At 37.4% G+C, this 24,143-nt stretch overlaps 1 protein-coding gene across 1 annotated transcript; it reads left to right on the top strand.

Moving 5' to 3' along the window:
• Nucleotides 1-979: 979 nt before the first annotated feature.
• meox1 (mesenchyme homeobox 1) lies at nt 980-22,449 on the top strand. Its single transcript, XM_063037062.1, has 3 exons — nt 980-1,849; nt 17,723-17,895; nt 21,734-22,449. Exons 1-3 carry the CDS (start codon nt 1,387-1,389, stop codon nt 21,926-21,928), a joined length of 831 nt encoding a protein of 276 aa, XP_062893132.1. The 5' UTR covers nt 980-1,386; the 3' UTR covers nt 21,929-22,449.
• The last annotated feature ends 1,694 nt before the right edge of the window (nt 22,450-24,143 follow it).

Genomic DNA, 24,143 nt, shown 5'->3' with positions numbered 1-24,143 from the left:
TCTCTCATTCATGAGAAAAACTCTATTGCCCATTTTCTGACTTATCTGAGGCCCATTTACCCACACCCACAGCGGCTTGATTTTAAAATGCTCATTCTTGTTTTCAAGTCCCTCCATGATCTCATTACTCACTCTTTCCCCATTTACAAATTCCAGCCATACACCCTTAAAAGATCCTGCCAATTCTGGTCTATTACCATATTCCACAATATCTGATTTTCTTCTTCTGAAAAGCTTTGCTTATTAAGCTATTCCACCCTAATGACTGGTAGCTAATATTACATCTAATTATTTTTGTTTCTGATTAAGTTCCTATGGACTGCCATAGAAGAGATATAGTACTAACAAAACAGAAGTTGCCGCTGTTAACTGCTCTTTGATTAAATTCCTACACACTCAGCGTTTCAGGAACAGCTTCTTCCCCTCTTTCATCAGATTTCTGATTGGACAATTAACCCATGAACACTACCTGATTATCTTTTCTCTCTTGTTGCACTACTTAATTATCTATTGCTTATTATCTATTACTTATTGTAATTTATATTTTTTATTATGTACTGCTGCTGCAATACAACAAGTTTTAGTACATATGCAAGTGATATTACACCTGAATCTGATTACATAGGCATATCCTTAAAACGAATAAAAAGACGCTGTAGATTACACAACTCTTGGTAAACCTACTAAAAAACTATTCGAACGTCAGTGACATAATTTGAACCTTTATTCTGGGTTGGAGCATAAGATCACGTTCAGCAATTGGAATAACATTCACCTTTCCCACCCACCCTCCTCAGACTTTATTCACATTTAGAACTTGTTTCTTGGCTTAAGCACCTTGAAGAATGTTCTAAAATGTGTGGTGTGAGAGTTTGCAACTCAGGATGGTGATCGCTGTAGACGAAAAGAATTCTTGAGATATATGAATAGATTACGCCGCAAGTGTCCAGTGTGTGTTTATTTTTTAATCCTCGAACATGTGGGGAACAATGCTGACCGGTTTTAAAACGTCTATGATATCCTTGGTCTGAAAAAAAGCCATTAAGCTTGTGCATATAAAATTTCTGCGTATACAGTAATGCTGGTGATTAATCGCAGCAATTCTTTGCTTGGTTGGAGTAATCCAACATGTGGTGGCCAACCCCGCCCCTCTCACATTACACACTATAAGCTTGTCACTTTTCCCACCAAGCGTTCAGAGGGAGGCAGCCTCATTGACTTAAAGCATGTGAGCATTTATTTATTTATTGGAGGAAAAAAGTTTACAAAGAATCAGAGCATTGCAAATTATATCTGAAGACTTGAAGTGACAAAGAACGGTGCCATTTGCAAAGATCTAGGATTTTAAACTTTGTTTGAGTGCAGACAGCACCTTCGAGTCTTTCAATGGATCAGACGACAAGCAGCTGCATGCGCAATTCGCATTCCGGGGCCGCCGTGTGGAGCTGCATGCGAAATCCACATTCCGGGGCGGGGGTTCCCGGCCTCCACCACTATCCTTCTCCTTTCTCTTTATACAAAAAGTCCGAAGTCGCGGACTTCACCGCTTATCCAGATTTCCCTTCTCCTTGCCTGGTGTCGGCGACGCACAGTTTCCCCGGAGAAGAAAGGGTTTACGTGGAACATCACCCGGGCCGCTTCCACCGCACCGAGTGGCACATTCCCCCTCCGCTGCCGACGGCGGCCAGAGACAGACAAACCTCATGCTTGTCAGCCAGCTCCGCGAATTTCGAAACCGGTGGCTCGGAGCCGGCGCTATGTGCCGCGACTGGGGATTACTCCAGCCAGCGGGGCATCGCTGCTTCCGAACTCGACAAGAAACCAACGAAAAGGAAACGCGACGTGTTAGGTGAGTGTAGCACCGAAACACCATTATTCAGTGAAATTAAACACCCATTAACAAATGTCCAGTCGCACTGTATTCAAATACATTTTAAAACATTTTCTCTCAATTGAAGTTTCATTCTCAAATATCCCGCTTGCAACTAACTCAAAGCTAAATTGTATTTATTTTAAGGTTGTATTTGTTGCACTACGACAGCAACGAAATGCAACGTCTCAAATTACACAGAACATCAAAGTTGTCACCTTTCCTCTGTTGATGAGTAAATCTCAAGTGACGAGACGAAAGAGCAAACTTCAGCGCCGAGGTGAAAGATGTACTTGTTTCCTCGTCTGTCCTCTGCGCATTTTCATTTAAACGAAACTTCTGCAAAAAAGTTAGGGTCGCAGGTAGTCTCCAGATAATCGAATACAAATAATTTAGCTCCATCCCCAATCCTTCCTACAGAACATTGAATTTCATTTAAAAATTTGTGTCAATTTAACAAACACAATCTGAAGCTGCATTCCTTCAAAAAAATAGATTGTACTGAAAATTTTATGCCCAAATTTTCATCCTGCTGAAAGAGCAATTGTTCCTCTACAGGTTACATTGACCCGACCATGTACTGGTACTTGTACTGGTGTAAATGGAACGAATCCCGTTCCAACCAGTTGTCGGTGTGATTCTAAAGGGGGTCGTGTAACGGGCACTGAGCAGCCCCTAAAACCGAACAGAATATGGCTTGCAGAGTGAAGCTGTTGCCTGTAATGAGGTTGTATCAGAAGGAATAACAGTGCGGTCATGCCTTATATCTTTGCTGTCTTAAGCCGCTCACCTATTTTTGATCGTCTTCAGATCTATGTACCTAGCTAGGATACATGTTGCACCTTAATTATCTTTCGCAGTGCTGGGAATTAAATGGGGGAGGGGGGAATTCCCGGAAAGGGGATTTCGATGTTTAAAATACTTTGAAAATCGTAGTATAGTTCCTAAGTAGCATCATTCTTAAGTAGTCTTATGCCGAAACTGCAAATCTTAATCAAGTGAGTATACGTATGCAAGATGTTTAACTCAACCATTCTGAATTTATTATTCACGGGGTTATTGCATTGGGGTTAAAGAATTGACGCTTTGCTTTTTGACACGGTTTTTGACATCAACGGTGAAACTATTGTTTAGGTTGCAATACTGGAATTCTCCCTTGTATGGTCACTATTCAATATTGCTTGTTGTCCAGTTCACATCAGTGTATAAACTATTCCCAAAACTCTTCAATAGAATGTGCATATGTTTTGGATTTTCAAAGTTTAATTTATGTTTTAAGAGTCACGGATGGTATTTGTTGCAGCAATTAAACCTAAAATTAAAACAAGATGACCACATTGGTTGATCCATTTATGAAATCTGGTACTTTATAAATGAATTTTATAAGCATAGTATTAATAATTTATTCAGTTTACAACACTGGCAACCTAAATCTCAGCAGTAATCTCTATTTTTATCACTACAGGTATGTGTTGTACAGCCTGTTATAAATTCCAGCACTGGCTTGAATAAAGGAGGAAAAACAATATTACTTCAGGGCAAATCTTGTTGTGATGGTGCAGTTTCTATTTATTTCATTGTACTTTACAAATAAATAATTTATACTGTGGTGTATCAGGAAGAAAGGTGCATTAGTACACAGAACATATAAAGGACCTGTTTACTCAGTTTGTCACTGGCGTGCAACTTGACATTACAATTTGGTATTTGATGGAACCCAGCAGAGACTACATTTCTAACTTAAATGAAAAATGCCAGACCATTAGCAGCATTGCAACACAATCACATTTCTCATCCAGTATAAAACACATAAGATACTGGAGGAACTCTGCAGGTCAGGCAGCATCTATGAAGAGAAATAAAAGTTGACATTTCGGTCCGAGAGCCTTCGCCTCATCCAGTATCACTGAATCTTTACATCATTATTGTCACTATTATTTATTATTATTATTATTATTATTTCTTTATTTTTGTATTTGCACGATTTGTGTCTTTTGCATACTTGTTGAATGTCCAAGTTGGTGCAGTCTTTCATTGATTCTATTATGGTTATTATTCAATTATGGATTTACTGTGTATGCCCACAAGAAAACAAATCTCAGGGTTGTATATGGTGACATATATGTACTTCGATAATTTACTCTGAACTTTGAACACTTGATTTCAAGAGAATGTAAATATCTATGACCTCAAATAAGTCTTTCTGAAAAAAAATAATTCCTAAAGATTTTTCCGATTTTGAACGGAGGTTTTCCAAAATCCGTGTTAGGATGAAATTTCAGGCAATGCTTTAACATCATATATTATTTCTCGATTCAAACACACTTTTCTCAAATAAAAAGTTAGTTTGTCTCCATTACTGGTTTTAACAATTCCTAGAAACAGGAATTTGTATCTTTTTGTTTCAGGTTTTCATGATTTTGCGGTATTAATCTTGTAAAACACCCAAGCTTAAATGGTAAGGATATTCCAAACATTGGGATAATAATAAATAAGTTTGCTCATATGAGAAATACATTTGAATGGCTTGATTTCATGACAGTCCCAGGTAAGTGGTTGTAGTATATCTGTGAATGTTTAGTGTTTTGGCTCATCCTTCTGATCGCTCATAGTTTACTTTTAGATTTGGATCCTACCAGAGATTGCCCTATAATTGTTTTATTTGAACTCACACACTTCTTTCTTAACCATTCATCTTCTCAGCTTCTGCATTAATTGTCTTGTGTGTTCTAATTTCTCTATTTTTATTTTACTTTCTTCTGGTTTAACATCTTGCTGTTCCTTGTACTCAGTTAAATGCCCGGATACAGGAACACAGCAGACACGGAATCTCACCGTTCCATTTGATGCCTTGAAATTTAATAATTATATAAGCCCGAAATTAAAGCTAGCCTCAATAACAGCAAGCATTTCATTTTTAGAAGCTCAACTGGTTTACTAATGCTGGTTTACAGGAAGAAAATCTGCTAATCTTTCCCTGTCTGGCCTAAGGGTGACTTGACTCTAAATGATCTCTTTAGTTTAGAGGCCATTAAGAGATGGACAATAACTGCTGACCTCATCAATGACATCTATATTACATGAATGAATGAATGAATAAAGTAAATTATTCAACTTTGCATGTGTTCCTTGCTTCAAGTTATCTATAATATCTGATTAGGTCAGCCCAGAGCAGAGCCATGATGTAAAATTTTATCGTTGTAACATAATGACAATTTACTTCATTATGTTCCTTTTTTTTTCAATGTAACCATGAAAGATACACTACATTGCAGCTCCAGAAAAGTGTAAATGTAAAATGAACTCTTTGTTGGATATATCAAGGTGCGCAAAATTTGACTAATTTATGTACAAATTGTTATAAACAGGGAGTAATAGAGCTCCCAAATCTTCACCAATTTTTCTGTCTTTATGTTTTATCCACATCCTGTATGACGTGTTAAGAAAAGTCATAAAAATGAAGACTTGGTCTTTTTTGCAGTTCTGTCATGGAAGCAACTATTCCCTTTACCTCTTGGCAAGGTATTTTAGAACATGGATCTCTTGAGATGAACCTTCCTTCTGAACAAGCTATGTGTCTTTAAGTAAACCTAATGCTACCTCCCTGATTAAGTCACAGCAAAGTACATATATGGTGACTATTGTATATATAGTTTGATAATGAAATTACCTTGAATTTTGAACTTTGAATTAGATGAAGTGTTGTGTTTTAAACTATGGAATAGTTCCTGAATTTGGTTGTTCCTGAATATTGATGATATACAGTATTTAGCCTTTAAAGTTAATTTGAAAACTACTGGGCATAGAAATGTTATGTAATTGGCTGCATATCACAGATGACCATATCAAACCATGTGCATAATATTGTTTATAATGTTCATAATATCTAATGTCTCCTAATGTTATGATCTACAAACATTTGTAATTATAAGTTATTTGAATGGCATAATGATTATGAAAATAATTATACTTATTTATTAGATTACATTTGAACACATCATGAAGTAATCTGTGCCATGTGTTATTAACAGTAACAGGCGTTTGCGTTTCGTATTTTAAAATAATGGCATCATCTGAATAAAATTAATTGAGCCAATCCGATCTTTGCTTAGATCAATGGGTAGGATGGAGAGCTGATCAGGTTCTTATATATTGAGTATTTAACGGACAACTGTCAGTACATTTAATTTAATTCGCATTTCTTCTGTCTACTCTTTTGTACTTCCAGAATTCAAAATCTTTGTTTTTTTAAAAAAAATTCAGTGAATATCTGTAAGTACAAACAGATTGCACAATAGCAGATCAAAACATTTGAAATTCTATACACAAGGTATCAAATTTGAAAAATTATGCATAATTTAGCTGTGCACATTCGAAGCAAAACTTGACAGGTATATCGGCTCCGATGTCTATTGAGCTGGGAGATAACAGAAGTAATTGTAGTTTTTCATTGGTACTAGTTTTCAATCAAATTCAATCATTGTTGCAGTATCAGAAGCAAAGAATAACATCATTGTTTGTCAGTGGGGTTGACTAAGCAGCATAGTTGTTAACTTAAAAAATCCTGCAAAACTTTTTCACTGTATTCAATCTAAACATCGCAAGTGTAATATTTTCTACTTATGATACCAATATAAGGAACTTACTGTGTTTTAACTCTGCAGCTTTGACACTACAAAGTATCTATTGCTTATGTGGCTTTGTATTCAGTAAAACTGCTGCCTGGACACAATCTGCAAATGTTATGTATCCCGATTTCAGAAGACTCAAAACTCAAGAGATTTGAACATTCTTAATTACAAGATGACTTGAAATAATAATCTCATCCAATTTAAATAGTTTATATGGAGGTCATTTAAAAGTGAAATCTTGAGGGTACAGAATCTTTATGTTCCTGTTAGGTTGAAAGGAAAGGTTAAAAGTTTGAGAGAGCCACGGTTTTCAAGGGATATTGGAAACTTGGTTCGGGAAAAGAGAGATATCTACAATAAATATAGGCACCATGGAGTAAATGAGGTGCTTGAGGAATATAAAGAATGTAAAAAGAATCTTAAAAAAGAAATTAGAAAAGCTAAAAGAAGATACAAGGCTGCTTTGGCAGGTAAGGTGAAAATAAATCCAAAGGGTTTCTACAGTTATATTAATAGCAAAAGGATAGTGAGGGATAAAATTGGTCCCTTAGAGAATCAGAGTGGACAACTATGTGTGGAGCCAAAAGAGATGGGGGAGATTTTGAACAATTTCTTTTCTTCGGTATTCACTAAGGAGAAGGATATTGAATTGTGTAAGGTAAGGGAAACAGGTAGGGAAGTTATGGAAACTATGATGATTAAAGAAGAGGAAGTATTGGTGCTTTTAACGAATATAAAAGTAGATAAATCTCCGGGTCCTGACAGGATATTCCCTAGGGCCTTGAGAGAAGTTAAGTATAGAAATAGCAGGGGCTCTGACAGAAATATTTCAAATGTCATTAGAAACAGGGATAGTGCCAGAGGATCGGCGTATTGCTCATGTTGTTCCATTGTTTAAAAAGGGTTCTAAGAGTAAACCTAGCAATTATGGGCCTGTAGGTTTGACATCAGTGGTGAGTGAGTTAATGGAAAGTATTCTTAGAGATGGTATATCTAATTATCTGGATAGACAGGGTCTGATTAGGAACGGTCAACATGGATTTGTGCGTGGAAGGTCATGTTTGAAAAATATTATTGAATTTTTTGAAGAGGTTACTAGGAAAGTTGACGAGGGTAAAGCGGTGGATGTTGTCTATATGGACTTCAGTAAGGCCTTTGACAAGGTTCCACATGGAAGGTTAGTTAGGAAGGTTCAATCATTAGCTATTAATATTGAAGTAGTAAAATGGATTCAACAGTGGCTGGATGGGAGATGCCAGAGAGTAGTGGTGGATAACTGTTTGTCAGGTTGGAGGCTGGTGACTAGTGGTGTGCCTCAGGGATCTGTACTGGATCCATTGTTGTTTGTCATATACATTAATGATCTGGATGATTGGGTGGTAAATTGGATTAGTAAGTATGCAGACGATACTAAGATAGGTGGAATTGTGGATAATGAAGTAGGTTTTCAAAGCTTGCAGAGAGATTTAGGCCAGTTAGAAGAGTGGGCTGAAAGATGGCAGATGGAGTTTAATGCTGATAAGTGTGAGGTGCTACATTTTGGTAGGACTAATCAAATTAGGACATACATGGTAAATGGTAGGGCATGGAAGAATGCAGTAGAACAGAGGGATCTAGGAATAATGGTGCATAGTTCCCTGAAGGTAGAATTTCATGTAGATAGAGTGGTGAAGAAAGCTTTTGGTATGCTGGCCTTTATAAATCAGAGCATTGAGTATAGGAGTTGGGATGTAATGTTAAAATTGTACAAGGCATTGGTGAGGCCAAATTTGGAGTATTGTGTACAGTTCTGGTCACCGAATTATAGGAAAGATGTCAACAAAATAGAGAGAGTACAGAGAAGATTTACTAAAATGTTGCCTGGGATTCATCACCTAAGTTACAGAGAAAGGTTGAACAAGTTGGGTCTTTATTCTTTGGAGCATAGAAGGTTGAGGAGGGACTTGATAGAGGTATTTAAAATTATGGGGGGGATAGATAGAGTTGACGTAGATAGGCTTTTTCCATTAAGAGTTGGGGAGATTCAAACAAGAGGACGTGAGTTGAGAGTTAGGGGGCAAAAGTTTAGGGGTAACACGAGGGGGAACTTCTTTACTCAGAGAGTGGTAGCTGTGTGGAACGAGCTTCCATTAGAAGTGCTAGAGGCAGGTTTGATGTTGTCATTTAAAGTAAAATTGGATAGGTATATGGACAGGAAAGGAATGGAGGGTTATGGGCTGAGTGCAGGTCAGTGGAACGAGGTGAGAGTAAGATTTCGGCGTGGACTAGAAGGGCCGAGATGGCCTGTTTCCGTGCTGTAATTGTTATATGGTTATATTGTATGTAGAAATACAAGATCTTAAAAGTGCACATCTCCATTATCATAAACTTCTGCTAAACTATCAAACGTGAGAAATCTCTGAACTTTTCTTCCATATATTATGAAGACATCTTTGGTTTTTGTAGCGTAAGGTCTTGGAAATGACTTTTTACTACATTTGTTTTGACATTGACATAAAAATCTGGCAGGGAAGGTTATAATAAATCAAGATCCATTTTGTGTATGGATCAATTCATTTGAATCTTTCCTGTCTGTACACAACTGAGAAGCTAACTCTCTCTGCCAACATTAATAGAGAAGATGCTAATTGTACTGGGGAAATGCTATTGTTGCAGACTAACCAACGCTTTGTCTTTTTTGTTTCCTCAATTACATTTTTAAAAATAAAAACATGACATTTTTGCATCAAGGTGAGAGCCTAAGTAGCTGGAAAATGATTTTTCAGCTATAATTTTTGTAGTCAAGTTTGGTGCTCTCAAGTCAAACAGAATTACATGGACTTTACGGCACAGAAATAGATAATTTGGGACAACTGCTTGATTATGTTTGCTTAGAGTGTATGCAAGCCTTGGTAGATGAAATATGTAGAGTGAACTCAGCAATTATGTACTATAATTGCAAGTGGTCAAATCCAATGTCTAGTTTGCTAATCATTTGTAAATGAGTAAAAAGTAATCATTCCACATTAGAACATAATTGTGGTGCTGAATGTAGGGTGAAGAAGATGGAATCTATTCCTCACATTACAAGAAAGATGCAGTAGTAATAGAAAGAGTAGAGGATAGATTTACAAAGATGTTGCTTGAGGAACAAATAACAAAATTTCAGTGAATTGTGTTGTCATTTAACCAAGATGTCTAAAATTGCAAAGAAACGTGACAATAATTGTTCAGATTATCTCCAAAAAATAGGAATCTGGATTAAGCAATCGACTGCATCATTACAAGCTGCCTTTGAGAAGAATTTGATCAGGATACCTTTGAGAAAGTCTCCCACTCCATAAAGACCATATATTTCCTTATGGAATTTGAATTATATTTATAAATGTAGATCTAGCAATGCAAAAAAAAAGTAAGTTATAAGATTGTGTTTAAGATTTAAACTGTGGAATGCACTGCTAAACTTAATGTTGGAAGCAGACATCATCTTAACATTTAAAAATAGAAGGAAAGAAATTTGGAAGCATTTGAAGTGTGCTGGAATAAAAAATAAATTGCAATACAGGCTACATGGCCTGTCTCAGAATCACATATTTTATGTAATCTAACTTCAGGAGAAAAAACAGTGTAAATGTTTCTTGTTCTGAAACTTGAATAAAAACAGCAACTATCTGAGGTATTCATTGGGTCAGGGGTGATTTGTGGAGAGAGCAACAAAATTAATGGAGATAGCCCTACAGAGTTAACTCTTTTTATCTCTCTACAGATGCTACCTGGTCTGCTATTTTCAGTATTTTACATTTTCATTCAAGATTTCACATATGTAGTTTTGTGTTTGTTATTTAATCATGAGCATCATCAGTTAACACAAAAGAATATGTAATTTTGGCAGTGCTCATGTATGAATCTTCAGATGATCGTGCGTCTTGTGAATAGAGAGCATAAACTTTTCAGTTTATGATGAAATTGGGCACTGATTCCTACTGAGAGAATTTTGTGCTAAGTCACCCTGGCCGGTCAATAGTACTTCATTTTTATGGCTTAAAACAAAAGTACACATTCTCCAGATGTATTTTTGTACAAGTTTTTTAGCAGAGTGCTCCTGAAATAAGATTAGCAATCTGTGAGGTGAAGAAATGTATACATTTTGCAGTTGAATTATTCTAGGTGTTGAATTGTGAATATTATAACTTTTTTGTATCCTTTCGAAGTTTCGATTGCTTTGAAAAAGAAAGGAATTGTATGCATTTACCTCAATTCATCCCAAAGCACTTCACAGCCAATTAAGTGCTTTCAAAGTGTGGTCGCTAGTGTAATTAGAAAACGTTGCAGCTAATTCAAGTGCAGCAAATTCTCAATGTGATAATGACCAGGTAATCTGTATTTAGGTGTTGTTTGGGGGAATAAATATTGTCCAAAACACCAGGGAAAACACTGCTGCTCTTTTTTGAAGTAGTGCTGGGGAAGCTCTGCGGGCTTGGAGGCAGTGAGATTAACATGTGACAGCTGGCATGACCTGAGAGTAATATTAACCGAGGCAAATTGCGACCTGAAATTAGTAACCATTTTGTACAATTTTGGTTTTCTTCATCTTCAACGTCACTTAACAATAAATAGAGGTGAGATGGATGTAAATTAGGCTGTCACTCATAATTGGAGATACAGGAAACTGCAAATGCTGGAGCAATACACAAAGTGCTGGAGGAACACAGCGAGTCAGGAAGTCATTTTGGATTGAAGCTCTTCATCAGATGACGAAGTTAACTGTCCTTTCCCCTCCATCAGTGCTGCTTGATCAGCCGAGTTCTTCTGGGTTCATCACTCATTATTGCCTTTTTCAGCTCTCCCATCCTTTGGGCTGGTCCTTATCTGTTAATGGTTGCTTTTGCTGCTGTACATCGATTTGAGTTGAAGAGGCATCTTCATTAACTTAAAGAACTGTCAGAAGGGAAGTGAATGATCTGCAGGAATGTGTCCTACTGCTAGCTAAATAACCACATTGAATATGAGTCCTGATGAAGGGTCTCAACCCGAAACCTGACTTTATTCTCCTCCATAGATGCTGCCTGACCTGCTGAGTTCCTCCAGCATTTTGTGTGTGTTACTTTTTCTGCTTGCTATTTCAGTAGAGATAATACCAGTAGCTCAACAGCGCTATTAAAATAATCAGCTGATTAATACAACGGAACAGACTTTCACCTTTCTCCTGGAGGACCTGGGTTCAAATCTAGTTGATCTTAATAGGATGAGAGAAGCACCTGTATGCTGGTGCTAATTGGAAATGCCATTAGAGAGTGAAAAGACCGCCAGTATGCACATTTTGTCACTGTGGTACAGAGAAAAGGAATGTTTATTACAAATTGGGGCTGGGCCCCAGTAAATGTTGTTGAACTAAAGCATGGTTAGAGTCGTATGATCAAAGCTGCAGTTTGGAACTCTTAGTCTATTTGTTTCTGAGATATGGGTAATGAAGGCAAAGTATATTTCAAAGTCCATCTCCTGCCTGTTGTTTGAATGTGATAATAAGTTTTGGTTGTAAATACTGCAGTCCTTGTTCTGATTCTGAAAATATATTTTGGTGCTGTCCAATTACACCAACCAATGAAACCAAGCATTTAGTAGAAAGTGTTCCCAATCTATAGGAACAGCAGGTCCTGTATCTGAAGTCAACTTTCTCACCAGAACCTTATGTCTTTTGATTCTTTTATTATCCAAAGATATATGGATCACATTGAAGGTAAACTTCTGGGATAGAGATATTTTGTTAATTTCAGACACATAAATCGGTTACAACAAAGCAAAATTTTTTTTTTATATTAATTAAAGAAGAGGTCTAACGTTCTTTTTTTGTTTGATGCTTGGTTTATCTGACATTTAATGAGCAACATCCAGGAGAAAGTCTCTGCTCGACTTGTGACAAGTTATACAAAGACTCACAAGACAGTCCATTATACCGAATAATTGAAATTGTCAGCCTGGGAAATAACACTGGTTTCTATCCACACATGGTAACATTGACATAATTGCTAACATATAAAACCTTTGTCTCCAGCTAGATCAGCTGTCACATCATCTCTTCTTTAAAAAGACTTTTGAGGCCGAACCCTTTTAAATTTTTGATGTGCTTTTTCTTCCTCAGCCTCCAATATTATTTTTTTTCTAACTTTTCCCTTTCTGAGTTCTAAATGGAAGCAGAACCTTGAATCCTGGTAGCCTCCTTTCACTTTATGTCTTTCTCCTTTGATGGATGACAGTGGTGTCCTCATCCGAGGTCCACGTGTATCTTTCACCAGGATTATCAGACAAAGATTTTGAGAGGGAGTAATTTTTCCCTTAATTAAAACAGAAAATGCCGATGATGCCCAGCAAATCAGGCAGTGTCTGTGGAGAGAGAAAGCAAGTTAATATTTCACGTTAGTGACCCTTTATCTGTTTCTTGGTTTGGTAAGTGTTCCTGATCTGGACAACAAGGGCTTCAAAGAATGTGAGGAGAGAGTGGGCATTTGATATTGAAGTAGTTGATCAGCCATGATCATATTGAATGGCTGAGCTTGCTTGAAGGCTGAATGACCTGTACTTACTCCTGTTTATCTATATTTCTATCATTTCATTGTTGGCAGGTGAGAGGACAGTAGACTGAACTGTCTCCCCCCTTCAGCTTGCAAAATTTAGAGCAGAACAGTAAAGAGGTGTACACCCGTAGTCATGTACTTGCTCCATATTCATCAAAAATAATAAGGATATAAGAAGCTTTAGAGAGGCTGCAAAGGAGTTTACCAAGATGCTGCCTGGATTAGAGAACATGTCTTATGAGGAAAGGTTGAGCAAGCTAGGGTCTTTTTCTTTGGAGTGAAGGAGGATGAGAGACTACTTTATAGAGTCGTTTAAGATGATAAGAGGCTAAGATAGAGTGGATAGCCAGTGCCTTTTTCCCAGGTTGGCAGTGGCTAATTATGACAGGACATACTTTTAAGGTGATTGGAGGAAAGCATCCTGCAGGAGGAATGTCAGAGTAAAGTTTTTTTAACACAGAGAGCGGTAGGTGCATGGAACGTACTGCCAGGGGTGGTGGTAGAAGCAGATACATTAGGGGCATTTAAGAAACCCTTAGAGAGGCACATGGGTGAAAGAAAAATGGAGGGCTATGAAGGAGGGAAGAGTTAGATTGAACTAGGAGTAGGTTTAAAGGTCAGTACAACATCTAGGCCAAAGGGCCTGTCCTGTGCCATACTGTTCTGTGCTCCGTGTGTGCATATGTTCTATTACATGTGATATGTGTGCATTTAATTGCCCTTCTTTTGTGCATACGTCCACAAAAGAATGATTGTCCAATTTTTCCCCATTCCATTTCAAGAGGAAGCCTGGCTTTTGCTAGGGAATGTTCTTGCCAAGTTTGTATTGTTGCAATCAAAGTTCCTTTTCCATCTGGGAGATTTAGTAAAGCTTACAATAAAATCTTGTGCAGCTCTGAAGGTGGATTTCCTCTTTAACAAGTCAGTGAGTCAATGTATTGATGGTTCAGTGCGCCAGAGCCATGCTGCACCTTTTGGCTCTGTTTTTTATTTGTGCTGGAGATATGTAACTTGGAGTGTGGATTTCAAAAAGGATTGATGGAGGAAATAGCATGATTTTTTTAGAAGCAGATGGCATTTGGAATTTTGCCATGATTGAAGTCATCACAATTAAGATAAATTTCTTCCTTGCTACATTTGGCATTGCAATTCTATTGTTTTTACATCTTCTAGACACAGATGCCTTCCTTAATCAATGCCATTCTTCCACATGCTCTTTATAATACGGAACTAGATGGATTGCTCCTTATTTGCAAATTCTGGCTTTTACCCATAATGCTAAAGCAATACTTTAAACACCCAACTGCTTTCGACATTTAGACCATAAGACCATGAGGCATAGGAGCCATTCAGCCCATTAAGTCTGCTCTGGTCATTCTATCATAGCTGATTTATTATTATTCCTCTCAACCCCATTCTGCTGCCTTCTTCCTTTAACCTTTGTCACCCTTACTAATCAAGAATTTATCAACCTCTGCTTTAAATATGTCCAATAACTTGGCCTCCACAGCTGCCTGTGGCAATGAATTCCACAGATTCACCACTCTTTAATTCCAAATATCTTTGCTATATTCAGCTGGTAAGAAAGTCGGAATTTGCTTTTACTGTAGATGTTGCCTTTTATGACCATGGGATGTCTCAAAACATTGCACAGCCAATGAAAAACCTCTTGAGATTTAGTCATTGTGTAGAATTAGAATCATATTGTTGTGAAATTTATTGTTGTGCGGCAGCAGTGCAGTGCAATATATAAAAATACTGTAAATTACAATAAGATATATATATATACTGTATACAAACATTAAATTTAATAAATAGTGCAAAAAGGGAGCAAAAATGTGAGGTAGTTTTCATTGGCTGGTTCACAGTCCATTCAGAAATGTGGTGGCAGAGGGGAAGAAGCTGTTTATAAGACATTGAGTGTGTGTCTTCAGGCTCCTGTACCTCCTCCCTGATAGTAGCAATGAGAAGAAAACATGAGTTCAGTGATGGGGGTCCTTAATGATGGATGCCACCTTTTTGAGGCATCTACTCCTTACACATCAGTGCAACTAGTTTCAGCAAAGTCCCTCAAAGAGCAATCTGCAGAAGACCAGATAACGTTTTACTAATATCCCTTGTGAAAGGTACATTGTCCAAGGTATTAGGAAGAAGTCTGAATAGGAGTACAGTGTTTATATTCTTTGAAGCTAGATGTAATTGGTGGTGGAACAGTACTGCATTGCATTGGCTGAGAAATTCTGCTGAAGTCTGTTAAGTTTTATTGACTTCACAGACCTCCAGCTCAGGGGTAAGAGTGCTACAAAGTGAGCCAAGACCGTTTTCAAACATAAACTATCTAGCCAAGCTCTGCAGCTCATCCTACTCCTGACAGATCAGGAGAGCCTTGGGTATGGTTTGTGCTTTCACTGATCCAAGATGAAGCAGTAGGTGATAATTGTCCTCAGCACAGAGACTGAGAAAAAGCATGCAGAATCATCGAAAAGCAAGAAAAAAATGCTGCTGATGCAAGAAATCTGAAGTAAAAGCAGAATGTGCAGTAGATACTCAGCAGATGAGGTAATACCTGTGGAGAGAGTACAGTTCCTGCTTCAGGTCAATTACTTTTCATTGACATTGAAGTTCTGATGGAGGATCATTGACATAAAATGTTGACTGTTTTTCTCACCATTGACACTGTCTGACCTGTTGAGCATTTCCAGCATTTCTCTTAAGTTTTGAGGGTGAAATTAAGTTCTAGTGGAAGGTGCATGGATCTTATACAAAGACAACAGCTGTCAACAGTCAACAACCATGAAGTGAGGTGAATCCAAGCAGTCAGGTGCAAAGTAAGTGTTTCCATATATGTATCAGAAAGAAAAAGTTATGAGGCATTATCAATGGAGATCAGTAATTTTGGAAAAGGGGGAGTTGTCCTATCATTAAGAAATTGTGAAGTTTTTATAGTCAGTAGTCACCATGAAATAATTTTAAGTGTTAGGAGGATCATAACTTTAAATTTTTTTCAGTTCCAAATAAGTACTAGGTTGCTGTTACATGGATTGATCCTAAAGATACAAACTCCAAATTACTTTCTTTCTTGTATATAGTTAGTATGACGTTGCTCTTTTATTTTTGTAGGTGCAGTCAGAGCGCTCCCACCACAGTCATTATGTTAGCATCTGCTCATTAATTGCAAATAAGACAAAGTGAATAAAAATCACAAAGGCTATAGATGTTTAGATCCTAGAATAAGGCCCTTTGGCCCATGATGTCTGTGCTGGACCGTTGCCAAAGCAATCCCAATCCTAATTGCACTATAATTCAAAAATTGCTCCCACATTGCAATCAACTGCTGAACATCATTTGCTTTATAACCAGGATCAGCATTGAAATCGTTGTTCAGTGAGACTAGCAACTCTTTGACATCTGACCTGAAATTCAGTGCCAGGCGATGTTACCCCCGCAATCTATGTTAGCCAACAATGGGAACAACTTTAATCTGATTCACTTGTTCCATTAGTCAAAATACTCAAAATACTCATTATAAATCTATGCCTACAGAATTAAAAAAACAATTTTCAGTTATTTGATACCATCTTTTCCAGGGCATCCAAAGAGCCTTATGGCCGGGTAATCATTTTGACATTGACCAAGATGAACATAGCAAATTCCCACAAACTGATTATGATTAGATAATCCATTTTAGTAAGGCTGAGGAATAAATATTAAGCAGGACACTGGGTAGACTAAATCTGCACTTCTTCAAAACATTACATGGAATCCACAACAGGCAGAGTGTATTAGTTTGACATCTCCCATCTGGAAAATATCATCTTCAAATGTGCAATAATTTTACAGCGTGGCACAGGAGCACCCACTGACAATATGTTATTGTGCCCAGGTAGCATAATTGAATCACAACTTTCTGACTGAGTATTACCAATTGAGCCACTTTAAGTGACAGGTCTGCTCATGCTGATCGTTGTTAATGAAGCTTTGAGCTCAAGGTCCAGTCAGGTGCCAAATTGTTGGAATTTAGTATTTTGCAGACAGGTGGTCTTCAAATAAATCCGATGAAAACATTGGAAGAAGAACAAGTAAATATTTTCCCCCAAACTGCAGTGCAACCAGCATTATTCAACCATCTATTCCCAAATGAATTACACTGATAATTTATGTTATTGCTTTTTGAGCTCCTACTGTGCACAACCTTTCCAGAAAAATTTTTCAATAGAGCCGAACTTTAAAAGTAAGTAATTTACCTTCATATACCTTGGGTTATCTTGAAGATGCAAAAAGCTTCCACATAACTGTAAGTTTCCAATTATTGTGGTTATTTGTCCATCAAATTGAATTATAACTTTGTAATGTTGTTTAACCAATAATTGTAACTAATAACTTAACCATTGATTCTTCACCTTATAAAACCAGATTACCTCAAAGATTTCAGGTAATGCTTATGAAATGTCAAGGTTTTGTGCAAGCAAATATTAACGCCATCTTATAAAGTGCAATTAATCTATATTGCAGTGATGAAGGTGGGTGAATACTGCTGTTCTTTTGAATTTTGAGTAATTGAAACAGGCAGAGAGAACCTCATTTCAATATCTATAACACTGAATTTTATACAGAAACTCAAGGAAGCATGGATAACATTTGTAACCATACACTTTTATAATTTATTGCAGAAACTCAAGATTCAAATTACAAGTCCGAGTCCAATAACAAGGCCAGGAAAGAAAGGACAGCATTCACTAAAGAACAGATTCGAGAACTGGAAGCTGAATTTGCTCATCATAATTATCTGACCAGACTGAGGCGATATGAGATAGCAGTTAACTTGGATCTCACAGAAAGACAGGTGAATATTTTATTTCCTTGAATATCCATCTATCTATTCATTAAAGGTCACATTTTCTATCTTTTTGATATATATTCAAGCCTTCCTCAATACTTCATACTTCATCTTCTCAAACTGCTGTTGAAATTGTTGCTGGCTGTTCCAGTAAACTCAAGATCATAGACATAAGCCTTCTCTCTGGTCGTAGAACTTCTCATTTCTGCACATTACAGATAAAATAAAGTTGCCAAGAGTTGAGCAGCCTGCATAGAAAGCCATGAGCCTGAATTCCATGTTCCTCAAGACAACACAATGGTACCTGTATGTGATATGTGGTGGTGTATTTTTGTGTTAATCCAAGTGAGGGAATGTCACACAGTGTAGCATTCCCTCACTTCACCCCAGCATCCATCCAAGACAGCCAATTTGTTCTGAATTACATGCATCACAGGGAGCACCCATGTCCACAAAGACCTTGTTCAAGACTGCCTGGGTTTAGTTCTAAGTAAGATTCTTGTAGGTGAAAGTGAAGGGAGATGAAAAGGCAGTTCAAATCTAATTCCTGGGATCAGAATGGTGAATGGTTAACCATATCACTCTCATGATAAGATTGAGCAACACGATGTTAAAGTCTAACCCAGTAATCATGATAATCAAATGCCATTATTTTTGGGCTTCATATTGAGGATTAGCAATGGAAATGTTTGAAGTGCTTAACTACATTCCTTGGAATAGCACCAGAATGTTTTTTTTTAATCTGAATATAACTGGCGAAAAGCTGAGATGAAGGATAGACTGAAGAAAAGAGTGTGGTCAAGAAAGCAGGTAACCAACAGAACTTGTCCTAACGTCAATGCCAGCAATAGTTTCCAGAACACCAGCAACGAGAGAAAAATGCACACGGAATGCCAAAAGAAATCTAAGACTATTTTGATTTCAGGTAATAAAGTGATTGAAACATTTGTTGTTATTGAGGAAGGACATTTGTGAAAAACATTTGCATCCAAACATTCAACCTCTCCCCAGCAGTAAAAGTGCTAAAACAACATAAAACCTGCTGTGCCTCATTTGAGTGGCATCTGGTTACAATTGATTCCTCCTAAAACAGGCCATAACCTTCTGCCCATTTTAAGAGCAATAGCTCTTTTATTTTTAAATACTGGTTGTGATTTGCAGTTAAATCACTTGTATTGGTGAACAGCTCTGTGTAAGTGAACCACAGCTGGACTAGAGAAATAAGAAAACGTGAATCTCAAGTCCCACAGATTTTTATGTTAAAAAATATGGATTCTTTGACTATGAGACCTAGCTTAAAGTGGAATTGTTCCTATCCTGATCAGTGAAATCATGAGGAAAATAGAACTTTATATTTATCCACAATTTTCTTTCGACACTTAACGTGATATTTCCACCACTTGTTATTGTGCTTTTATGTCAAGCTTTGCATGGAAAATTCTTGAAAAATTGTACTTAAGAATCCCTTGTGAATCATAGGCATTTAAAATTAATGTTATCCAAATTGTACGGACCTGTGAGTTCACAGCAATATTTGAGAACACTGGAAAAAGAGATTCATATTGGATTTCAGGGTAATTGCCATTTCGTAAGAACAACAAAATAAAACAGAAGACAGGAAGAAGTCAGGAATTTAAACCTGAGTTGTAATTTCTAAATTGAAACCAACATGACCAGTTGCCAAAAACATTAACTTATATTTGTGGACCAATTCATACTTCTTTTGAATGAACTGGAGAACAGAAACGGTTTCCTGTTTACACTGGCTCTGTTTATTCCTGTAGGTGCAAATTCCTATTAATTGACTCTATTTTTTCCTCTCACATTGCTTTCTGCCTATACTGCATTATTAACTCAGCTGCAGACCTTATTGTTTGCCAGGCCAATAGCTCTTAAGGTACCATAAAGTTCTTTGTTGCACTATCAGTTCCAGCATCAAGCTGGGTAGGAGATGCCACAATAATATTGCTTCAAAGTCTATGAATTTCTCGTAAGTGAAGAGTTTTGTGGACAAGCTGTTATTCATGGAATAGGAATTTGGTTTAAAAAATACACTCTTGTGCAAACTATAGATTAATCACCCTACAAAACCTCTAGCTGCTGGTTATGGCATAATGTTGTTCCAGTGGTATGTAGTCCCTCTGTAGTCATGGGGTAACAATTAACCCATTAAATTCCAAAGTAATTTGAAACCATAATTTGAGGGCAGTTCATCTGTTTGTTGTGGTGCATTCCCATAATTATAGAGGGATATCTCAACCAGAGAGCTGCTGTTGCTTTGGTTTTCAAAATATGAAATAATAATTGAAAAATTGTGCCACACTATCATTAGTTTGAATTGCAGTGCATATTGTTGTTGCATCCACACTCTGTAACACAACTGTAGTATTTGCTAACATTTATGGGTTTTGTTGTTTACAATGGTTCTTCTTTCATTTTCAGTGATTGCATTGTCTGAATAATATCGTTGGAGTCCACAGTTCATTCCTGTTCTTGCTATTCCTTTGTTTAAAAAGGAATTTGCCATATTCAATTGTTGCTATTTAATCAATGCTTGGAAGACACTAGTGATAACACCTAAATTGCAAATTGGATATGTTGGAGTTGAGTAGTGGGAGAAATCAGGCAATGCTTCCAATCCAGACCCTTGCCCTCAGGATTTTCTAATCATATATCAATTGTCAACATAACTGGCACTTGCAGAACAGTATCCCTGTGAAAGCTCTGTGTTTCAAGAAGGAAGTTGAAATACAGTGCAGGAAAATGAAAATTAAAGCAAGAAAGTTTGCAGGCAGGATTTGTGATAAAATTTCAATTTCACCATGACAATTAAAGTTCAAACAGTTTTATTTTCATTAAGTTTTGGTAATTTTGGTGATTTTGCGTTATTTTGGTAAGCTACTTTCTGATGGTTCAGCCATTATGGAATGATTATCACATTGGCTGGTAACTATTTTGGCTCAAGGGAATTTTAATCAATTGTAATTGACTGGGGATTAAGATGGTGAGTATGGAGTCAAAGGATGATGTGGGAAGCAGGAGCAGTTTTAATGTTTCAACTAATCTGCTGTGTGCAATTGGAAGCTTTGAATTACATTTTGATAGTGCGTATTTGGGCCAATTGAGCAATCTGGCATTTTGCTGGCTCCGAGGGAGTTTGGTGAGGTTTGGAGGGGGAGTGTGTGGCCTGGAGACCTGGAAGCTTGGGGATGGGGCACAAGCCCATGGTCAACTCCTTTGCTTCTCTCCCAGTGAGGCACGGGCAAGGCTCAAGTTGATGAAGACAAGAGCGGAGGAGGGGCAAGTGTTGAGCGCCCTCTGCCTGCGTTTGACCTCTTGCTGACTGCTGTTGGAGGAAAGTGCTGGAGTCCTGGGATCCACGTTGCAAAGACTGATCAGTGAGGCTGTGGACTTGTTTTAGGGGACTTTGCGGTTCATGTTGCATGTGTTCCTGGTTTCTGGTCACTCATTTTTTTTTTGCTGGTTTTGAGTAGTTTGATCATGGCAATCAATGCAGTCTGGGGTGCTTCAGCGAAGAATGGCTCTGTGGCCTGCAGTTGCCTGCTGGCGTGGAACTGAACTGAACTAAACTGAGTACTCCTTGACTCCTGGTCTTATGTTTGATATTCTATGAGTTGTGCATTTTCTTTTTACCATTTGTGCAGTTTGTTCTTTTATTACGCGCTGGGTGCTCCTGATGTTTTCTTCAATGGGTTCCATGGTGTTTCTTTGTTTTGTGGCTGCCTGCAGGAGGACAAATCTCAGAGTTGTGTTCTGTATATGAACTTTGATAATAACTGTACTTTGACTTTGAATCTTTAATTTTTGACTCTTTATTCTGTAGGTAAAGGTCTGGTTCCAGAATAGAAGAATGAAGTGGAAGCGTGTCAAAGGTGGACAACCAATTTCACCACAGAGTCAAGAACCTGATGATGTGGACTGCGTGACTCCTGATGCAAGTCTCAGGAACATAGATGGAAAGAGCCAATTGGAGGGCCTAGTGGACAGTAAGGAAACAATGCAGGATAGTATTAGATAAATCCATTGGCCGTATCCATCAGATTTGGACTCTAAAGTGAACTTAAGTTGGATGATATCACCTATTTAATATCAGGTGTCAACTTGACCAATCTCAAGTGAAGCTTTGAACATTTTGGAACATCAGCTCAGACTCATTCAACTTTGAAACCAAAGTTCATTGAACCCCAATTATTGACCATGAACGTTTTGTTTTTGTATTATAGCAAAGAATCAGATTTGAAATCTATGGTTTCATTTATCATTTCAACAAACTGTCATTTATTTTTGCTTTTTTTTTAAAGAAAATTTAGCTTACAAGTTTGTTGCATAAATACAGTATTACGAGAAAAAACATTGGGTCAAATCACATTAAATTAAACAGCATAAAAACTTTTATGAAGATAAAACCAAGGAATGGAAGTGTATAGTTCTTTAGTAGCAATTTTTCCACTATGTATTAGGCATATGTAAAATAAACCAATTCTGTAAAACACTATGTTAAATACTCATTTATTATCATTAAACCTTTGCCAAAATGATTTATAAAGCATATGTTTTCCAGGGATTTATTTTTGAGTGGTATTTTAAGCTTATAACATACAAAATATGTAATCATGGCACGCAATTTCTTTCAGGTCTTTATATGAAATTCTTTTAGTAAAAAATGAATTCATTTAAAAGTTTATTGCTTAGAAATCAGATTTGATCCTTTTTTTGTTTTGCTAAACCAGAGCTATGTCCACTCAGATCACCAACAAAAAGATTCATATGGTTGGAGAGAAAGATGATCAAAGCAACATCATAGTGGTTTAAACATAGAAGTATATACTCATTTGGGACCTCATTCAATTTAAAGTGATTATCAACCCAACCCAATCAACTAACTCCATATCACTTGATTGACAGATTTTTGAATATTGAGCAATCTCTGCTATGAATACAGTCAGCAAATCAGGTCCTCATGTACCTCTTTGGCAAGAATAACAAAGATTCACTAGCAAAGCACACCAACACCCCCACTTCCTCAGAAGGCTAAGGAAATGCAGCATGTCCCCAATGATCCTCACTAGTTTTTATAGATGCACCATAAAAATCACCCTATTCAGATGCATAGTTATTTGGTATGGAAACTGCTCTAACCAAGACAGCAAGAAGAGGCATAGACACAACCCAGTCCATCACACAAACCAACCTTCCCTCCATTAACTCCATCTACACTTCCTGCTGCCTCAGGAAAGAAGCTCACATAATCAAAGACCCTTCCCACCTTGGTCATTCTCTGTTCTCTCCTTGCTTGTCAGACAGAAAATACAGAAGCTTGAAAGCACAATCCACCAAATTCAATGACAACTTCTATCCCACTGAAGACTCTTGAAAAGACCTCTCATAGTGTTAAAAGATGAACTCTTGATCTCCTAATCTCCCTTGCCATGGACTTGCATTTTATTTGTCTACCTACACTTCATTGGTAACTGTTCTGATCTGAATGTAACTATGTATGGCATGATCTATCTGGACGACTTGCCAAACAAAAGCCTTTCACTGTGTCTAAGTACATCTGGCAATAATAAACCAATACCAACACACTCTAACATCCAAGAGGACCACACCTTGTCGTAGGGTTTGGAGGCTTGTGTGCCCCAATGATCTGGAGAGCTACGTTGGCTGGAGTCAGGGTTTTGTGCTTGGATTCTTGATCCATGCCAAACAGATCAAAAGGTAGAGGTCAGACTAAGAGTGGCTCACCAGTCCTCCTGGTTTGGGGGTTCAGCTCAGGGCTAACAACCCTGACTAGTAAAACAAAGTTGTTACAGAAACAGCAACGAAGATGGAGGACCTTTATTGATGCCCTAAGCACCAATGACATAATGGACAGTAAAAAAGTAAAAATACAAACTAAGTGACAAAATATCTTCTTAACTCATTTGTGAATGTCCACCCCTTTATTTCATTCTGAACCCAAGTACTTGACAGTCAGCTAAAGGAACCATTATCCTCGCATTTACCCTATCATACATCTATAAAGTTTGTTCATTTACTGACATTATCCTCACTCTTCTAGACTGTGGGGAGTATAGTCCCAGTTTTCTTAATCTTTTCCAATAGAACACACACAAAATGCTAAAGGAATTCGGCAGATCAGGCAACATCTATGGAGAGCAATAAGGAGTCAATGTTTTGGGCCATGACCCTTCAACAGGACTCTTTTGACTGGCTTCTTCCGACCCACTGAT

The sequence above is a fragment of the Mobula hypostoma genome, chromosome X1 (genome assembly GCF_963921235.1).
Source record: "Mobula hypostoma chromosome X1, sMobHyp1.1, whole genome shotgun sequence".
Lineage (NCBI taxonomy): Eukaryota > Metazoa > Chordata > Chondrichthyes > Myliobatiformes > Myliobatidae > Mobula > Mobula hypostoma.
The sequence above is the reverse complement of the archived record's forward strand: the minus strand, read 5'-3'. Positions and strand labels throughout refer to the sequence as shown.